We start from the raw sequence: 20,850 nt of genomic DNA on the forward strand, positions 1-20,850 counted from the left end.
GCATTTCACAGGGGAAATATTGTACTTCCTACATCACTACATTTGTTTGACAGCTTTAGCCACAATTAATGTACAAGATAAATACTTTACACAATGAATAATATCAGAAGCTTTTAAACTACAAGACATTGTTGGGGATTAACCAGTGATTTACAACGTTTTTTAGCTTCTTGTGTCTCACAAAGGGCAGCGTCTCGTCACATTTCAGGTGTCTATGAGTTCTTAACAGCTCCACCAAATACTGATTTTTCCATTTAAACTTCTCACATAATTTCATTTCTAGAAACATCCAAACGATCCAATGTCTAAGCAAAAATCAAAGATTGCAGAAAGAGTCCAATCCCTAAAAGCAGATTTGTGTTTCATGACATTGTTTTCCTCTTTCCCTATATTCAACTCACAACCCCTCAGATTCATCTACTGTGCCTGTATATACAACTTTATGTTAAGTAGTTCAAACCAACTCCACCTACAGCAGCTACAGCAGTACACTCATGCTTCAGTCTTAATATTTTGAGGATGTCATATATTAAAATATATCAATCAAATGGACCAAACAAGTACTTTTACTTTAATCTCTTAAGACCCGAGCTCATGTTTGATATGCATTTTTTTTTTAAATTCTCTTTGCTATTTGATCAAATCGCAAGGAGAAATAAAAATTTTAAAAAAGTGTAAAGAAAAAAAATAATTTAAAAAATCTTTAAAAAACAAAAAGATAAATAAACCAAATAATAAAATATTAATAATAAAACATATATTTAAAAAAATAAATAAACCACTGTGGTAATATAACCCAGAATGTGATATCCATGCATGTGGATCTTAAGAGGTTAACTGCATTTTTCAGCTCATACTTTTGTGCATAAGAAAGACTTTGACGTGTAATCGAGTACTCCTACGTTGCTGTATTGTTACTTGTGTTAAGAATCCGACTACTTCTTCCACCACTGATTCTTGTGACACAGTAGTTCCATCTACAGCATTTTCAGTATTAGTCAGTTCATCAGTTTTAAAAGAGAGTTACTACATGCACTATTTATGTGTGATGTCAATGATTGGTGAACACAGTCTATAAATTTTAAGCATAAAACAACCTGTCTGTCTTGATTTTTTAGGGTTAATATATACTGATAAGCCTTGATGCACATTGTCAGTATCTATAGTAACGGTATCTTTTTGCAAATAATCATTGAAAATATCCGCTTATGGGCAGAGTGAATGATGCCCGTCTATCAAGGGTGGCTTGGGAAAGCTCCGGCCCTCCCCTGTTCGGCTGTACTTAGGAGCAATAATGTTATGTAATACGGCCATCTGCTCTTCACATTGATTTAAAAGTACCATTATGAGACATAGCCATATGTGAAGGCTGGTGAACGCTTAAACAGGGACCTACTGGATGGATATGGAAACATTTGCCACTGAACACGTTTATATAACACTCTCTCCCACTTATCTTTATTGTCGCTCATTCACAATAAACGCTTTGGGAGAGTGCATGTGTGCAGTCACCTATTGATTTTGGGATGTCAGCTTTCATGCCTGTGCTTGACCAGCAGTCAGAGGTGGAGGACTGAGGTCCGCCTCTCCCTCATCAACACTCAACAGTGTTGTCATTTCTCCCACTCGAATCACTGCTCATCAGTGCATGGTCAAATCAGGTCACACCTTGCTGCTGTTATGGCTTTACAGTGACATCTAGCGACGCAATCTGGAACTGGTTTGATGGAAAAATCTGTTAAATGGACCAAACTAAATCTGGATTTGCAAGAGTCTGGGAAACGGGCCTGCTTTTTATTGATTTAAGATGGTCATTTGTCAAAGTCCTGCCTGTACTCTGTAGAATCTGTCTGCATGGCAGTACAGGAACAGTGTTGCTCATGACAGTAATACAGGAAACAAGCATTGCATTTAGTTTCCCCTATTTGTTCCTGAGCCATGGATGAATCATAAATGAATGACAAACTGGCATAATCACCTTTAGTCAGTCTGCTTTTATTACACATATAGCATCCTAACCACTGCTAAAACTATAAATTAATGATGACTAATAACAACCGATGACCGGGTACCATTTATGTAAGTGTTTTAAGCTGCAACTAATGGATTTAGCAATGCTTAATAAATCATTTACTGTTGCTTTATAGATCAGTTATAAGCCATTATTAAGCACAAGTCCTTGGCTGCCAGATTGAAAGTTAAGCATGACGCCACATAACCTGCATGCCAGTACACGTTTCTTTTTGGTGAGTTATTTGATTAATTATGGATTATTACTAATGGTTTGATTGCCTCCTCTGAAAAATGACTGTGCATCTGGACCAAAATAAAAGTCCTTTTGATCATTTGCAAAGACTTGATGGATGGAACAAGGTATGATTTATTAACCGCTCACTGCAGGCGACTCACTAAAGTGAAATTTTTTCCATTCTGAAGGCTAATAAGATGCACGTTCCTGCACAATCTGTTCAGCTGTCTCACTTAAGCAACATTAGAAACATTAGTTACCTTATTATTGCTTTAATTTGCTTTCTGTTTTCCTTTGATGAATTTTCTACTTGTCAGTGTTTACAGTTATGCACCAAAGCACCTTGCAGAAGACCAATTTGGCAATAAAAGGTAATCTCATTCTGTTTGTAACTTTTGCTAATGGCTTATTAGAAATCACTTAACGCTAATTTGTGTGATACTAACAATTATAGCTGCAAACTTGATCAAATAAATGGTTTTTGGCAAACTTGTGCTGTAGCCCTTTTTCAGGGATGGTCAAACTGATTATTTTATTCCTGAAAGACTGAAAAACCTTGCAAAAAAAGACACGCAAAATAACATTATAAAGGAGGATTCCCTCTATGAGACAGCCTCTCATATGTTAAATAAACATACTTGCACATGTGAACCCTGAGCCACCCATTAGTCAATCAATCAATCAATCAATGCACATTTATTGTGCCACTATAATATTTTGTATCATACTCGTTTTTAATAATTTATAGTTTGTATATAGCTTTTAAAAGTTTGCACACTGATTTTAAGGTGTGTTTGGGCTCATTGTCCTGCTACAGTGTGAATCTTTCTCCTCACTGATGCAAACCAGAAGGTGCAGCATGTCTCTGAAGAGCAGAATGCACGTCTTAGTCAGGATGTGGTTGTTTTGGGGCAGGTGTCCAACTTTACAGTGAACAAAACACTCCCAACAGTAAGCAACACTCTGCTGGAAACTTGATGCACATCCATGTTTATAACAGGCAAACAATGACTGCGAGTTATTTACTTGAACGAGTCCCTGATGTGCTCAACTCATCGGAATGGAAGAAAGAGAAAATTGCCCCTTTTGCACGCAGGACTTCAATGTCAGAAATTTTCTTATATTTCATTGCTGATCTAGAAATAATGCAGAAACTAACATATTTGCTTTCATTGTAAATTTCATTACTGCCTGCATTTCAAAAATATTTCTAAATCTAACTTTCTGATTATTTCCAGGTTTATATTAAATATATATACATGCAAGTGTGTTTATTGTTGAATGTTAAATTGAATTAGTTGGGTACATTGAGCAAAATCAGTAATATTGTAGGGTTTTATTTTTAATATTTAATTTACTCAATTAAATGTATATTTTATGCAATATTGTAGGATCTTGACTGTAATATTTAATTTATTTATGTAAATTTACATCACAAATAATACTGTGTAATCCTTAATTTTTAAATTTATGAGATAAATTTGTAAAGCCAGTTTTATTCCTCTATTAAAAGCACTTTTGCTGAGGTGCTTTAAATGTGATATATAAATAACTGTGACTTGTCTAATATCGACATATTAAATTGTCCATTATTGCATCTGTTATCTTCTTATTCCAGTTTTATCTTAATTGTTGTTATTTTGTCTTTGACTGCTAAAGTATTTATTTGTACCCTTGTTATTAAAGTGCTATAAACTAAGTTATAATTCTAACAAATTGCAATTCTTTCTATAATTACTTGTTCTTTACATTATTGCAAGAGCTACAGATACTGAGCTAGAGAAAGCTGGAGGTAGTTTCACTTCCCTCCAACTTTCTCCGGTTCATCGACTTAGATTCGTGATCCGGATCAATCGTTTGATCTTATCTGGCTCGCTCTGTGCGTGTAGCCTGTGATTGGCTGTCTTGTCACAATCCCCGCCCATGACATGAACGCGCTCCGGGCCTTATTGAGAATATTTAACTTGAAAATACCATATTACACATGTTAAAATACCTAAACGAAAATCTTGAACATGCTGATTTTTTTTTTCAATATGAGACATGACCTAATATAACCTGGAATAGGCGATAAAAAACACACACACCCGACACTGTCTAGTCCGACGCCCTCTTCGGATTTGATTGGCCAACCAGGTACGTTGGGGAATTCAGGGCGCATCTCATTGGTTAATGTTGACGCCAGTCACTTCTAGTCGGCACACGATTGGTTGAGCCGTTAGGAGGAAGTCACAACATTTCGGGGGATAAGCTCGGAGTTGACAAAATCTCATCTGTCTCAGTCGAAACATTTTGGGCACAGTTTTTTTTCTTTTTCATTCCCATCCAAGTAGAGTCCTGGGCGGACCACGCTGGCGAGGATTACGGCTTCGAACCAACCCCCCGTGCCGTGCCGAGGACTCGCTCTCACCGTGGACTTTACCACCACCGCACGGCAGAGTGAGGAAAGTGGGACTTTATTGTTCAAGGCTAGCTAGCTAGCTTTGCAAAGCGGCTTGTTTTTGTGTGTATAACGTGGACCGCGGGCTATATGGCTGCGAATTACGAGCCAATATATGGACTTTCAGAAGACGAGGTAAGCTTCAATTTCTACAAAGCTGTTTTAAAATGCAGACTGCAGTCGTGAATAAGTGTCTCTCACGGGGGGGTGTTCAGCCAGAGACAGCTAACGTTAGCCGACAGTCAAGCTAACCAGCCCTCACCCTCGGTAACATTCCGTTGTAATGTTCAGGCAGCTGTCAGTTTCCTGCCGCCTGTCTCCGTGACTGTTACCTTAATATCAACAACCACCGCACTACTTTGTATTCAGGCTCTTGAAATTAAGCCGTTCGCTTTGATCGAGCTGGCTTCAATACCTCGCTACACCCTCGATGTGATTCAATGTGTGAACGACTTGTAGCTGAACTCAAAGTGCTGCGCTGGAGCCCAGATGTGCACAGGGGGGAGATTGATCCGTTTCTTCATTAATTTTACTCTGTCAGACTTAAACACCCCCTCTCATCCGTGATCAAAGCTGTCTGATGGTGAGCTGACCACTAAACAAGACAGAAGCTGAGCCGTGTAGGTCCTGCAGTGTCAAATGAGGTCGATATCCACTTGAACTGTATGTCGCCTGTGGTACTCAGACTTGCATAAATAATGTAGTCAATGCAAAAAACCTTATTGTTTTACATGGGAGCAGCATCACAGTCACGAGTCAAACATGAGAGCATCACTACATGACTAACAGCATAATTTTCTAACCGAGCAGCTGTCATGTCAGCCAACCACCTATCAAGATATTAGTAATGCAGTCAGAAATAGTAAGGAGGATGGAGAGATATATATACATCTTTCGATTATGCAGACAAAAAAAATCCTTCATGTAGTCCTTGTAGGTTTCAGAGGAAAACAGGGGTGTGCCTCTGATCCTTGAGTTTGTCCTCAGCTTACATCAGTAGACTCAAGTGACACTATCACCAGGATGCAGGAGAGATTTGCATCTGACCTTTTTTAAGCCAATTTAGCCAGTCTGTTTGAAATGTGTCTTTGCAGATAATCTCTGAAGTGTCCAATACCTGGAACAATTTATATTCATAGCGCTAACAATGTCATAATCATTGTTATGAATAAGGTCAAAACAGGTAATGGTGGACTTTATCGCGTAATCCAACTCAAGCAGCTTTGCTTTCTTTACAAAAAAAATCTCTCTTCGTTTCGCTTTATGGTGCTCAATCTGTCTGAGGCGTGCTTGTAATAACATTCCAGACACTGCAACACATGGGGCTTTGGGAATGGTTGTCTAGTTCTCTGATTAGCGTTCACGATTTTACAGACATCAGACCAGATTATGAAATCCCCCAACAAGTAAAGATAAAGATAATTGCGGTTCTGCATTCCATGAAACAATGCACTTCCTGTGGCTATGAGGTAAACATCCAGTAATGCTACACTCCCAGAACAAGACCACGGCCAAGGTATCAGCTGGGTTGGCCTGGGCTCTCACCCTCGCTCCCTTTCCTCTCCAGCATGATAGCTGTAGCTGAAATTGTGACAGACTGTCTTGTCAGGCTTTATGTAAATGTCATTAGCTCTACTCAGACACCTACCAAGAAGCAGTGTGTCAGTGATTTTACTTGAGGCAGCAGTAAATTAGAGAAAAGAGTGTGTGAGGCTGTGAACTGTGCACGGTGTGAGGTGGTTTAACTCAGCCTCCAGTAGATTTCTTTTAGCAGAGATGCTTTAGGAATTAGATACAAACAAATAACTTACAAAATGATCATAAAACACATTGATGTAGTCATACAGCTGAAAAATGTGCCAGATATTTTGGATGATTGTCTTGCTGTTTACGTGTTTCTCTGCATGATTATAAAAGCTTTTCAGCTCATTCATTTCTAGGTCAGGGTTATTGACTTAAAAAGGCAGGTTAGTGCAGCTGGCAGCTTGAATTATTTTAGGTGGGTTGGCTGTGAGGTTATGAGATAATTTTCCACGAGTTTGATTCAGTGTTTTGATCCATTTGCTCTTTCTTCTGCAGAATGAAACAAGAGTGCTGCGGGTTAAGGTCATTGCAGGAATTGATCTGGCGAAGAAAGACATCATTGGAGCCAGGTTAGTATCACTGAATCATTTGCAACACACCACAAGATGCTGTTTTCACTGGAGGATTCTCAGTGGAGGAATGGCTGTGTTGTCACCCTGTCATTATGGTGACATGTGTGTGAAGGCCAGGTGCTCTGTCCCTGTACATCTTTCACCACACTAGACTTATGTGAATATTTTTGCTGGTCCTTTACATTTAAGATTATACACGTATTGTCATTGTCTTAACAGATCAGTTTTATAACACACAATATTTAATATTTCAGTCAATATTAATGATTTATCAACAACATTTAGCTGAGGAAAGCCTAACTTAAGATCAAGTACAGGCACTTTAGCTGCATTTCACATCCTGCTCTTTGACTTAGAAGGCCTACTTCAGTCAACCGAATGTTACGCACTTTCTCTACATTCCTTCAAGTTACAAAGACCTTGAACTCCAAGTGTTAATCAATGATTACCTCCCTGCTTCTCCTATCCTACTTGTAACCCACTACTGTTACAGTTTGACGAGTAATTATACATGCCACATACTTTCTCACATGTGGGAACACACTGATGTTAAACTTAAACTTTTCAGGATCTTTAAAGTGTCCCTCAGAGTCTTCTCCCCATGTCTGAAGTGTGATCTACTGTTAAGACAGTTTTTACATGACGTTATAATTCTCCTGCGGAGTTGCATTTTAAATCTTTTTTTGGTTATTGTACATTTTGTGTTGATAAGCAGTCTGACGTCTGCTCCTTGTATTGTGATCACCTACATGTTTGTATTTGCACTAAGAGAATGTGATCATAAATTAACGGTACACTGAGTGACTAGCTGTCACTGCTACCAACACCACCGACACCACCTGCTATCATTTTGCTCATGTGCAATAAGAATTCTTATGAATATGCGTCTTTTATCCAGGGAAATTGCAACTTTATTACAAATACATTTGAAAGCAGGTTCACCTGCACGTATACAGTGTAATGAAGCTCAAAACATCCAAGCAAAGTAACATCGACTGAAACACATTGAGCGAGAAGGAACTTTAAATACCAAGACATGTGTACAGGAATAGAATAGAGCTGTAACTTATGACTATATTTTTGATTAATCTGTTAATAAACACAAGTAGGAACCTGTGAATGTAAGGCATTTATGCTTAAAAATCACTTAACCCTCTTTATACTTTAAGTTTCTAGGTGTTTTTTCCTCCCATCACATTTGTATTCACTGTGGGATATTTTTCTTTTTACAGGAATATAAAGTCCTGCAGCTCTATTGAAAAAAACACAACCATGACTAAAAGTAGAGGGAACTCAAAAATATCTTCTCTGCAGTATAGCAAAAAAACCAAACTAACAAAAAAAAAAGCCATAAATCAGTAAATAAGCTTTTGTTTGAATTTCCTTAAATATTATTTACTTAACAAAATTTAAAGAAACCTAATCATCATATGCAACATTTTCCAGCTTCCCTGCAAGTGTTACAAATACTGGAAGGAAAATGGTACTTTACATGCTGTATGCACAAACATACAGAAAGTCCCTGACTTTTTGTCACGTCACACAGCTCTCTAATGGCTTCATAGCCATACGAAGAAGTGTGTGTTTTTTGTTTTTTTGCCGGATTTGGGGAGAGCAAATTTGATTTTTTGGAGAATTATTAAATGAGACATTGAGAATAATGGGATTTTAAAGAGAAGCACAATTTTAGGCTTAGATGTGAATACATTTTTCTATCGAACAGCATGTCACAAGAAGTGTCTGTAAGATGAAAATCCAACAATTCTTTCTGTTTTTACAGTTTGTGGCTCTGATAAACGTAATTTCTTTTCGGTAACATGACTTTCAAAGCAGCCGGTGGGTCTTGGGGTTCAATCAGTTAGTTGTCTATCCATCCATCCATTATCTATACACCGCTTAATCCTCACGAGGGTCGCGGGGGGGCTGGAGCCTATCCCAGCCGACTTAGGGCGAAGGCAGTTTTCTATTCACTAGTTGGTCATTTGGAGAGGGTGAAACTTATTTCAAGATCCAAGCATCCATATATGTTCAGTGGCAGTTGTGCTGTTTTGTTTTATGTTGTATACATTATTGACAAGACACTCCCTCGAGAGCAATTTCTTAGAAGGCTGAACTGACAGCTCACTAACTGGTTCTTTTGCCAACATAAGTACACTTGAATGCCTGAATAGGTCTGTACATGACAATGCTATGCAAACGCATGCAGCAGTATGTTAGCAGTGACCACTCAGGAAATTCTCCAAACAGCCACTTGCATGCTGAACTGTAACTTCTGCAACAAGATGGTCCATCAGTACATGCAGGAGACAAAGCAATAGCTATTTGAAACGAAACAGCAAAGAAAACTGAAGCTTGTGCACAGTTGATATCTCGCTGAAATCCCCCCGTTACCAGGGCAAGCCTCATCTAAATTTGAACACTGTTCCTACTGTTGATCATAGTAATGCATTGTATCTGAGCTATGAGAAAGCAGACATTGTCAGCGAAAGAGCTTGGCATGTTTAGCACTGTGTGAGTGCTACTCACATGCCAGAGTGCCTGTGTTAGCATCCTGATGCCCTGCTGGCAGGACAGCTCAGCCTGGCTCAGGAGAAAGCTGAACTGTAATGAAGAAACACTGAATGAGGTCTTGATGTGTGGCTGGCTACCACAGGAGACAGTGCTGATTTGGCAGTCTGTCACCTCATAAGATTCTCAAACAGTGTCGGCTTTTTCTTTTCCTCTTTTTTTTTTTGCTCCAAATGCGCCGTTGCTGCTGTATTACAGACACGTAGTTATATCGCATCCTGCTTTGTTATTTTGGACTAAACGAAACACTCTCAGGCTTTGTTTCTGAGAGGTGTTGATAGAAACCCAAAGAACTTGCATGCAATCAAACAACAAGTGGACTGAGCCACATTTTGAATCGAGCAGCCCATGGGATCTTTCATCTTGTGTAGACCAGAAGTAGCCTGTCTGTCTACCCCAGCAGGATTTTTGTTAATAGAGGGAAGGAGACAAGAAGATGTCTCAGTGCAGCCTAGATACAGTAGGCTCTTTGTTTTTGTTTAGTCGCAGCACATCGCAGAACCTCACAAACACACAATTACAAGCTGTGGGGTTCCTTGAGACATTAATGAGCAATCAAGCACCACCAGTTTTGCCCGGAGTACATTAGCAGCTAATTTTTTAATATATGTCCATCTTCCATCTGCCCTTTCCTTTGCTCCTCACTAACTGCTTCCTTCAAATGAATGCAAGGCTGTGCTCTAGCTGGCAGACTAAATCTAATCTTAGGTATATCTATACTGGAATTAGATTGCTGTTTCTGATGAAGTCCGGATGGCAAAAATAAATCCACTGAAACAGATTATGGCAAATCAGATTTAAATAAAAACATTTATAGATGTTTTGAAATTTGTTTCAAATTAACTTTCAAACCTCAGACTGTGTAACGTTTGCTGAGAAATGTGGCCTCAGTGGCAACAAGTTGTAGGTTCAGGATGCTGGGGGCGTTTAATGCTGTCAGTGCTACTGGAAAATAGCTTATCAATCGATCATGCCAGAAACCCAAAATCAGCATCTCAACACAAAATAGCAAACGCACTGTCCACCCATGTCAAGTCAACACCTTATCTGGTTATTGTGACTGAAAACAGATGAAACCACAGCCGTTGTGTTCTTAAATGTTCTTGTCAGGACTGTTTGCTGACTGAGTGACTATGCAGTGTTTCTTTATCTGGGAGGAGTCATGTGATATAAATTTAGATTTGGTATACAAATCTCCCTAAATGTGCTCAAGTCCATGTGAACACACCTGCGTACAGCCAGTACAGCCCACAGTTTGTCTGCAAAGCGACTTTGCTAATAAGGGAATAGTGTGCATGCTCAGCAGTGGTGTTTCTGCTCAAAATATGTAGAAACATAGAACCTAATACACATATATGCAATGGAGTCTTCGCAGTCGACTCCTGTGGACTAGAAAAGTAGTATTATAACAACAAGTACGTGTCAGCAGATGTTCATGTGCGCAACAGCAGAAATGGGGATTTTAAATGACTAATTGTTCATTTGTAATCTTTAATTAGATGGAGTTACACGTGTGTTTGCTGACCACCTGTAAGGATTGAGAGCACCTTGCGGTTTGTCTAACTGCAAACTGTGACAGTTGTGTTGATGAACTTTGCAGCACTAAATTGTCAAAAGGTCTCTGGCAGCTGTTGGATTAGCTAGCCCCGTGAAGCACATGCTAATGGTAAACCAAGATTTTCAAATGCAGGCTGCAAGCTGAGTGTCACCTAGCAGAGAGCAGCTGTAGCTGCTAACGATGCTAACATTTAGAAGCAGCAGCGCCCTGATTCCATGCTTCCAACAATGTTTAAGCTAAATATAAGTCTGTTTTAAAAAGTGTGAATAAATACTGACTGATTTCAAGCTCTTAAAAAAGTTGCTGCGGCAGTACTTGTGGACATCTGTTCCAGTTGAGCAGCTGTTGCCAGTCGCTGAATAAGTAACTCAACTAATATAAGTGAACAGGTCGCTCCATCATCTTGATACAACACAGAAGATACTGTCTGGTGGCTGCTAGTATGTGCATTGGCTCTGTTACTCAATTGCTGAGTTGTAAATTCTCGCTGATACCTGGTGGTAATGTTCATCATCCAGCGCTGCCTGGGATCAGCGAAGTTACGCATACAGTCTGGCAGGTGGCAACGTGACCTTAACCTTTGTTGATAACAATCCAGGTTACATATTGACAAGGAAACAACTTAACCAACTCCGAACAGACGGATTGCACAATTCATTTAAATGGCGGCTGAATGAAATCAACTGAGAGATACGCCTTGCAATAAATGCGGCATTTGAATAAACCCAGCTATGCTAGACGCTGACATGGTTTGTGTAACTAACTAACTTCTGCTACGTGTGCTTTGTTGAATAAAGCTCTAATCAGCATAGACAGAAAAATGGTAACCCACATCAACCTGAGCACAGCAGCCAATGCATAGGAAAAGCCTGCGTGCAAAACTACGTTACTGGTTAAGAAAAGCAGATGCTCTCCGAGTGTGTTCAGAAACGCAGCTGCTGGTGCTCTCCTCTCTATCGTGTTATTGTTGCTCCAAGGGCTATTCTTGTCTCACCCTGTTGTTTGTCACTTTCTTTTTTGACCTCTGCCAATCTTTTGTCTTTTCTTCTGACTTGTGAGGTTCACTGCTCTGACTTGTGGTGCCTCTCCCATTTCTCCTCACACGTTTGTTGTGTCAGTGAACCTGGTATCACACATTACTGCTTAGGGACGTACAGAAAAGAAGGAATTAGTAGCCAAAATGAAAATGATGTACTATAATTACTGTTTGGAAATCTAACACATTTAATTTAGTCACACATTTAAAAGTTAGTTTCTCTTTAAGTCCAGTGAGACGTTTGAAACCTCCGTACCACGACTAGATACAGAACTGTGTTGTTGTGAAGAATTAGATTGTGTGCCTGTTTTCTTCTTGTAGCCTGCAGTTTGCTGTTTTTACATCCACACTGGAGAATTACATCATCTGTTATGTTGTCTTCATATACATTGATAGAAGTTATTTCAGAATACACAGTGGGGGAGGAGAAAATGACAAAGGAGTGACACTTTATTGGAAGCTTTTTGAAGCAAACAACAAATTAATCAAATATTTGATCAACAAGAGAAGGTTGATATTTCAGTGTTATTCTGGATTAATTGTTGCAAGATTAAAACCATGCAAGTGCAAAGAATGTGTCGCGTTACTATTCACTCTCACCACGCACACACAAACCTATGAGAAGTTTTTCCTCAAAGGGAGATTCTTTGAGAAGTTAAAACCCGACACTGTACATCGTGTCGCCCGTCGGGACTGGCATCAGTAGAGTAATTGGTCTGCCTAGTGAATTGTTAAGCTCTGCCTTTCTTATCCAGAACTCTCCGGAGACTTCTACCCTGTCAGCACCTTCAAATAAACCATTTGGGTATTTTTAAATAGCGCAGTCAAATACACTCACTCGGCTTACTATTTGTACTGCTCGCCTCAAAATGTTGTGCACGTTCTATTTTTAGCATTCTTTGTCAATGAGACATCATAGCCTTATCTCACAATACCCAAATGCAGGCAGTTTTATCTGCTGGGCTGGCTCAGGTTACAGGTGTGGAAACAAGCAGCGTGTTAGTGTAGCCTGGCAGCTTAAGTGTAGCCCCTTTGTCCGTGCTTAATATGATGTTAGAGAGGAATTAAGGTTAGGGAAACTAGGCTTGTTCTTTGTTGTTGTACAAGACGGGGATCCCCGATTCCCTTGAAGACTTAAGTGTGTCAAACCCTGCCTCTTCATATTTGTTCAGAGTCTAACTTTATCGTTGCATGATTTTAATAATAATTTTCTTCCTTCTGTTGAAGTATTGACTTACTGTCTTGACGTACAATAATGCTTTTTGTTTTTTATTCTCGCTAACTGGAAATTTGTTGTTTAGGTTTGAGTACTGAAGTATATGTATCCTGTTAGCAATGCTGTTTGTATATAGATTGTTTTCTCCTGACTACATCCTTGCTTGGGTTGTATCCGCTCTCAGATGTATGTCGCTTTGGATAAAAGCTAAATGAAATTGTAGAATTGTATATATTCTATTTTTAAAAATATTAGTGAAATATTCATAAGGTTGTGGGGAGCGAATTAGTACCTGTGAATTTGGGTATGCTGTTGCAAAGAGAGAAGTGTGAAATGCTCTATCACTTCTTTTTTGTTTTACCACAGATTTGTTAACAAAATTCTTCTTTTTTTGTTTCTGCAGCGATCCTTACGTCAAGCTTTCCCTCTATGTTGCGGATGAAAACAGAGAGCTTGCCTTAGTCCAAACGAAAACTATTAAAAAGGTAAGTGGTTATTTAAAAAGTAGTTTGGATACACAGACCTGTAGCTGTTGTTGTCGTGGTTCCAGGCTACGGCCACACTAATACATTTTCATTTTAACATGCCTGAAAACGCATGACACAGGACCACTGGGCATGTGCGTACCGGTGTAAACAGGAAGCAGAGGGTTGTTTGCTGATACACTAGTGTGTCCATAGTCCTATCTGTTGTACTATATAGTATGCTAGAGAAAGATTTAGTGTGCCACAACGCGTAGTATGGCAAATGTAGTATACCAACAATACCAGGGTGTCCCACAACATCAAACATTTTGACCCACAGAGTTACAGTGAAGTCAGATACGTCACAATGGCTTGCATGAGCACACAGACAGCTCATTTTGCACTAAAGACTGTGACGAATTCATGAGGGTGGGACAATATTAGGATGAATTGGTGTGTCCCAATGGTATACTTACTGCAATAACTAGTCTGAGTTTTGTAAGTGCAGCTGTAGTGCATACTAACAGTAAAAAAAACAACAAAGAACTCAGTCACTGCTTCTCCCTGTCGACATGTTAACACCACAAACTGAGTTTCTTAAAATCTTCACCCAAAACGTACATTTTTATTGACCTAAAACTGTGTTTGCATGTGGAAAAAAAGGCAAAAAGAAAAACACTCGTGTACGTGTGGACAAGGCCTCAGACCTAATGAAGTCCAACGTGTTTGTATTGTATCAGATCGGCCACTCCTGACACAGTCATCTCCTGCACCACACATTTACTTTGCAACCACTTCCAGTAAATGTGGCTTTGTTCGCTCTACTACAAGTCACAGGTCTGAGATCACCAGATCCTTCTACCACCTTTCCTACACATCAAGGCAATCATGTCATCCCGAGAGAAGGAAACCACAGGAAGGCACCGGAAGGCAGGGCTTCCTTTTTCTGTTCAGGAGAGTCTAGAGGGAGACATTGGCTGAGCTCTTTCCCCCCAGTGGCCTATTTTGGGGAGGAAATCTGTTCACAGCAGGGGGAGCTATTACTTGCAATTAATGCAGACTCTGTATAGAGGATATTTTAATTTCAAAGTGGGCTGTAATTTTGATTTATTTCCAGCACTGTGGAATGCATGGTTTACATTAAGTCTGTAGTGTTCTGCTGCATTATATTTTATTCATTTCCAAGGCTAGGATTTGCATAAATATATAATCTACTAGTGTGACCCTTTTATGTAGCAATAGCCTGACTCTACATATTCCTATTTTCTTGTAAATTTCTCCTTTCCTGGTACTTAAGGTTAGCCACAAGTAGCTGCCAGCGAAACCCTCTGCTGGAGTCAGTCAGCTCAGGCCTCCATGCTGGCAGACATATGCTGCCAGTGGACATGGTTGCTTTATAGGATAAAAATAGCTGACAATGCACTGCTATGTGGAGCAGAAAAAGAAGCATCACTGCTCAGCTCTTCTCTGGGCTCTGTGTGTCTTTAAGTGGGACACCTTTGATGGAATCTTTGTTACTGAAGCTAAGAGTTTGGCTCGTGGCAAGATGACATGAAAAATGACAAAAAAAAAGTGAAGAGCCAGTCCGAGACCACCATCAGTGTCTAGATGTTGCCTCGAGCGTATACCAGGCGCTGATGTTAGGCATGCTGCTCTGTTTATTTACATTATTTCCTCATGGATTATGCATCACGGTGTATGGATTTTAGCATTAAATTGACTGTCAAAGTGCAGTGGGTTCATGTGTAATTCTCAGCGCTTGTTTTAACATAGACGCTACTTTACCGCTGCTGTAAAATGTCGTGCTTATTAATCCGAGCGACTCGTGAAATTAAGACTTCATTGACGTTTCGGTGTTTAAGTCGTTTCAATCACCGAAAGGAATTTTAATGAGAAAGTGTCACATAGTTTTCAGGCCAATAAAATATCAACCGTGTGAGACAGAAGGAAGGAGTCAGGGGAGTTTAGTTGCTCAGCCGATCCACTCAGAAAGTGGGTGAAAATCCTCGTGGCTGCTAATCTAAAGGCTAAAGCCAATCACCGGGACATGTTTGCTCCAAACTTCCTCTGACGACGTAAGAGGCTCACTGAGATTTGGTCTCTTTGTCTTGCTTTGAGTTGGATAGGTTTCATGCATGTGTTCTTTTCAAATTAAAGGCGGCGTTCTCTGTGCTTTAACACACAGTTCCTGTTGCTTGTTGTCTAACCATACCTATACATTGTGTTTCAGACCCTCAACCCCAAATGGAACGAAGAATTCTACTTCAGAGTGAGTTCAGATTTGAAAACTCTTTGCGTGCTTTAATGAATTGCCTTTCTTCACGCCTCCTTCACTTGTTTACTCTGGAGTGGTAGTGCTAGAGTTGTTAATCTTTGGTTGCAGTTTAACTCAGAGCTCAGTCCCTCCTCCACCACTGCAATCAAGCAGACCATATTAGACTTTACAAGCTTAGCCACATGCGCACGACAACTCCTCACTGGTTATTTATAAAAGAATTACAGTTCGGTCCTATGTTACACTGATTAGACGCCTGACCACCTTCTAGCCACAGTAGTTGTGAATTATTGTGACGCAGAAGCAAGCAGGTAGTTTTGTACAGCGTTTGTCATGTACGTACATCGAGGCGGCTTTGCGCGCCGCATAACCACCGGGTGACAGCTGTAACATCTCCCCTGTTATTTTGTTGCCCACACAGGTGTGTCCGCAGAATCACAGGCTACTCTTCGAGGTGTTTGATGAAAACAGATTGGTAAGATTCACCCTTCAAACCCTCTTACCCGTCACGACACGTCTGTTACAAATGTCTACAATATTTTTAATTTCTTTTTTATTTTATTGCATCGTTTTACAATCCTCTTCCAATTTACTTCATGCAGTGTTTCTACCTTAAACTACTTACTAAATGTAAATTCTGACATCTCAATCTGTTTTCTTTTGGTAGTAACGAGCTCTCCAATAGGACTTTCTTTTTTATGCTTCAGTCTCGATTATGGTAATAAAACATAATGTGTCACCAAATGAAGTGTGATGATCGTAAAACTGATATTACTGCGTTTTCCTGAAATGGTTCTGCGTTCATTTCGCCACAGAAATCATCAACAACCTCGACTGAATTTTATTGACTCCATCTGCAGCCCCGTGTGTTTCTTTTTCTGTGAACGCTTTGACACGTTGCCAGATTTAACATCACAGGACTTCAGCTGTAGGCTCCAGCAAACGTGTACACCCAACAGTGTGTTTTGTTTGTCTGCTGGCTTCATTGCTCGGCTGTAGGATTTTCGTCCACTAACAGCTCCTACATTCCTCTCATGTCAAATTTCTCAGATTTCCCCGCACAGACGAGAACACTAGTTTCCTTGACTTGTGAAATTAAGCCCGTTGAAGGCCCTCAGTTGCCATGACAACTAGATTAAATGTCAAGTGTTGCAGCAGTTAAAAGCAGCTCAAGTAGGCCCTGATAATCAATTTGCTGATTTACACTTGTGTATAAACTTCACCTTGGTTAACCGTCCTCAGCGGAAGACGGAGGTGAGTGAAGTGCTTGTTGACATCATGAAAACGTTTTTCTGTGAAATACACGAAAGGCTTCACTTGCCTTGTTAATTGTTTGCTACATCTTCTCAGTAACCTACAGAGTCTGGATCTTGAGTTTGATGTTTTCTAAAACAAACAGCGGATGCAGCCCAACATAGTTTAGGTGTTCTTGGCTGGATGAGGCGCATTCTGTCTGGGCCTCACAGGTTCAGGGCTACTGCTCACTCTTGTAAATGCAAGACTGTTGTGGGAGGTTGAAAGATTTGGGATTTAGTTTGTGGACTGTCCTCGTAGCAGCACACTCTGAGTTTTCCTGATAGCTTTAATGACGTGGAGACGGGATGATTTCATGATGAAATCTCATTCAGTTACTTTAATGTGTGTAATTCATATGCTGATAAAATCGGAACATATATTGCTCCATGTTCCACACGCCCCTGCAAGGGGGAATTGTTGGCACTCATCCCGTTAGGAAAAGGGCAGCTCTAATTTTTCCCCTCAGTACAGTGAGAGCTCTCTGTTGCAATATAGAAGAAGATGACAAAAGAAAACAGAGCACATTCAGCCTCAAGCACGGTCCTTTCCTTATATGTCTGAGGAGGTTCTCCCTGTCTGTCTCTAGGTGCATGCCAAAGCAGCTCCTCCACCACTGGCCAGCACTTCTTTGAAGGGGCTGCTTGTTCCTTCGTATCCATTATTTATGGTTTATTTGTCAGATGAGATGAAAAGCTTGTGCAATAGCATGTGTGAGAGATTGGCGTTTACTTACAAAATGCTCTAGTTACACTAAATGTCAAGTACTGTAAGTGCGTACAGTATGCCGTATATAGGAGAACTATTTGTGAGACTGAGAGCTGACATAGAATTTCAAGGAAGAAGTTGAATAGAGCTACAATACAGTGCAGTGTCTAGTTTGAAGCAGGCATGTTATGTCATTTGGCAAGCTGGGCTTGCTGCCATTGGACCACACATTGGCATTTTGTTTCTTTTATACAGAACATTCTCCATAACATTTCACACACACACATTTATTGACTGTGCCTAACACTGTAGGCAGTGTGTCATCACTAAGTGTAACAAGCTGCCAAACCATGATTTCTTCTTGTACTACAGTCTTTTCTTTTTGGTTTCTCCCTCCAGTCAATATCGCTTGTCTCCTTGATGCCCTCTTGTCCACAATGCAGAGCTTTGATTTTTGCTCTTTCCTTTATTTCTTTCTTCCCAATGTGATAGATCATCAGTGGCTTGTTGCAGCTTCTTTTTCTGAGACAAATAAGGTGACACACTGTGGGCTAAACCACAGGTCGAACCAGTCATAGAAGTTGAAACAAGGCAGCTACTTTCTGACCATGTAGCTCTGAAATGCCAAATTATGATAAGGGCTTTGTCAGTTCTGTTCTGGAGGCGGACAGCTCCTCCACTAACTCTGGCTGCAGGGCGAAGTAGCCTAAACCCCCCTTTTACGCATGCTGATGCACTGGTGAATCACATCGCTGCCGAGCAGAATAGAGCATGAATGTACAGTATGCTGTATGTAAAACGTGTTTTTGTTTTCCCTTGTATTCTAGCCAGATAGTATATTACAAGTGCTTAAGCATCGTAATTTGTGTGCCTAATTTCATTCAGTGTTGCAGACGAGGATCACAGCCGAGTTGTATCATAGACGGTTTTTTGGATGCAAGCAGAATGGCCTATAAATCCACCAGCCAGCCAAGTGTTTGGCTGTGTTTGGGAGACAGTGTATGTCTATTCTGTTTCAAGTAGACACATCCTACCCCAGAGAGGACCGTGCTGTTTGCCTTATCAAAGATGCAATCTGTCAGATATTCTGCTCTTTACTCTGCTGCTGCCTTTTTTTTTCTGGTTCATTTTTAGCAACAACTTCCTTATGCTTTTTTTTTTTTTCCCCCCCTGGTTGTCAACCTACAAGACATAACAGAGCACAATTTTTATTTTCAGATTTTTCTTGTTGCATTTTTGATCTGATTGCCTCAACCAGACATTTAGTGGGTAAAAATTAGCAAGAGAATCTGTGCTTCATGTTGTGACTTCGTGTGTAATTAGTTGAGGGAGGATGTCACGTGGATGTGTGTTTGTTTATGGATGCATTCCTTCTTTTCCTTCTCATTCTCTTCCTCTCTATTTACCCTCTCCTGAAGAAAATGGCAGATGAAGAGAAAGGGCGATGTTGTGGACTTCAGTTATTACAGTAATGAGGAAATGATGTTGAGTTTATATTTACTATGATGTTTTAAGAAAAGTGTTTTAGTTATCTTTACTATTATCGCTATGACACATAGCATATTGGCAGTATTAGCTAAGGGATTTAGGTTGTAGGTAATGTCTAAATTAAGAAGTTAAAAACAACATGGAACTAGAAGCATGGACCCTGATGAGAGATGTGGAGGCAGATGAATGGGCGGGTTGAGGAGGAGATCATGTGATTGAAGGGAAGGATGGACAGGGGTATGCAGGATGTAGCTGGGGGGCCAGTTGGCACTTGAGGGCAGTGTGGGGTTGTAACAGGAGGTGGTGGGGCCATTTGTAGTCACATGACTGACAGGCAACCCTCTGTCACCTCGGAAACCAGGAGCGCCGGTCGCTCTTATCCAATCATGTCAGGAATGCTGGCTGTCACTCGGCTTAGGCTATTTCTGCTGTCTGTCGCTAGTGCTTGGTAGTGCTAAGAGTTTGTTATAGAGGGATCCTCCTTCCTTTTTTCTATTTTCCCCCCCTAACCCTTCCTCCCTTTAGCCTTCACTCTGCCACTCCTTTTGAGTGCGCGTAGTGTAAAGTTGTCAGCTGTTTTGCACCGGCTGTTATGTTTTTGTGGTGTGACTTTCTTCTTTTTTTTCCGTGCAGTTTAGTGTGGGAAGGAAAGTTGTGGAAGAGACTCGCATAGGGCGGGAGGGGGAAGCGGGGAGGGGGGATGGAAGAAGAAAAAAAAAAGAAAGGGGGATCAGTCATCTAGCCAGCCAAAGGAGAAGTGGGCGACACTAGGAGACTGAGACAGGAGCCAGAAGAGAGAACCAACAGCCAGTAGGAGAGAGAAAGTGAGAGGGAACGGGAGCTGTGGGACGTTAGGTGAAAATGGCACAGCGTCTGCGTTTGTACTTTGGCTCGGGCCGCAGCAACACAGCCCCGGAGATACTGGAAGGAGACTCTGAGGAGCAGCAGGGAGAGAGTGATGTGGTCACGGCCCTCCGCATGCAGCCGCCTCCGGTATCGAGGCCTTCTCAGGACTTCTCGGCCGCGCAGCACGTCCCATCAGCAACTTTCGGCGTGCACTCGGAGCCTTCGCTGAAACGCAGCTCCTCCATGTTCATACCGCAGCTCGCCGCCTACACGGAGCCGCGTCCCACCAAGAGCTCGTCCATGCACATCTCCCTCCAGCGCTCCAATGGTTCAACTAATGGAGATTCCAGTGGCTATGCCGATGATGTCCCGCCGCCTTGTTATACTCCTCCAGGACCTGCGCCTGCCTATCCTGAACCACAGACCCGAGCAGACTTTCCACAGCAGCCGCCTCCTCCGTACTGCAGCTCAGATTCTTTAAACTCTGTCCTGACAGAGCCGAACCTCCCCAAGCGCAGGGTCTTCAGTATTGGTTCCAGTGGCCATACCACATT

General features: G+C 40.8%; 1 protein-coding gene across 1 annotated transcript in view; it reads left to right on the plus strand.

Moving 5' to 3' along the window:
• Positions 1–4,494: 4,494 nt before the first annotated feature.
• LOC103368458 (E3 ubiquitin-protein ligase NEDD4-like) overlaps positions 4,495–20,850 on the plus strand; it is a gene marked incomplete at its 3' end in the record, with an annotated part of 41,517 nt that continues 25,161 nt past the window's right edge. The window contains exons 1-5 of the mRNA XM_008296852.1: positions 4,495–4,823; positions 6,768–6,841; positions 13,626–13,707; positions 15,917–15,955; positions 16,383–16,436. Of these exons, the coding sequence (XP_008295074.1) occupies positions 4,779–4,823; positions 6,768–6,841; positions 13,626–13,707; positions 15,917–15,955; positions 16,383–16,436 (294 nt within the window). The remainder of the gene's footprint in view (positions 4,824–6,767; positions 6,842–13,625; positions 13,708–15,916; positions 15,956–16,382; positions 16,437–20,850) is intronic.

The sequence above is a fragment of the Stegastes partitus genome, unplaced genomic scaffold (assembly GCF_000690725.1).
Source record: "Stegastes partitus isolate 25-593 unplaced genomic scaffold, Stegastes_partitus-1.0.2 Scaffold1157, whole genome shotgun sequence".
In the NCBI taxonomy this organism is placed as follows: domain Eukaryota; kingdom Metazoa; phylum Chordata; class Actinopteri; family Pomacentridae; genus Stegastes; species Stegastes partitus.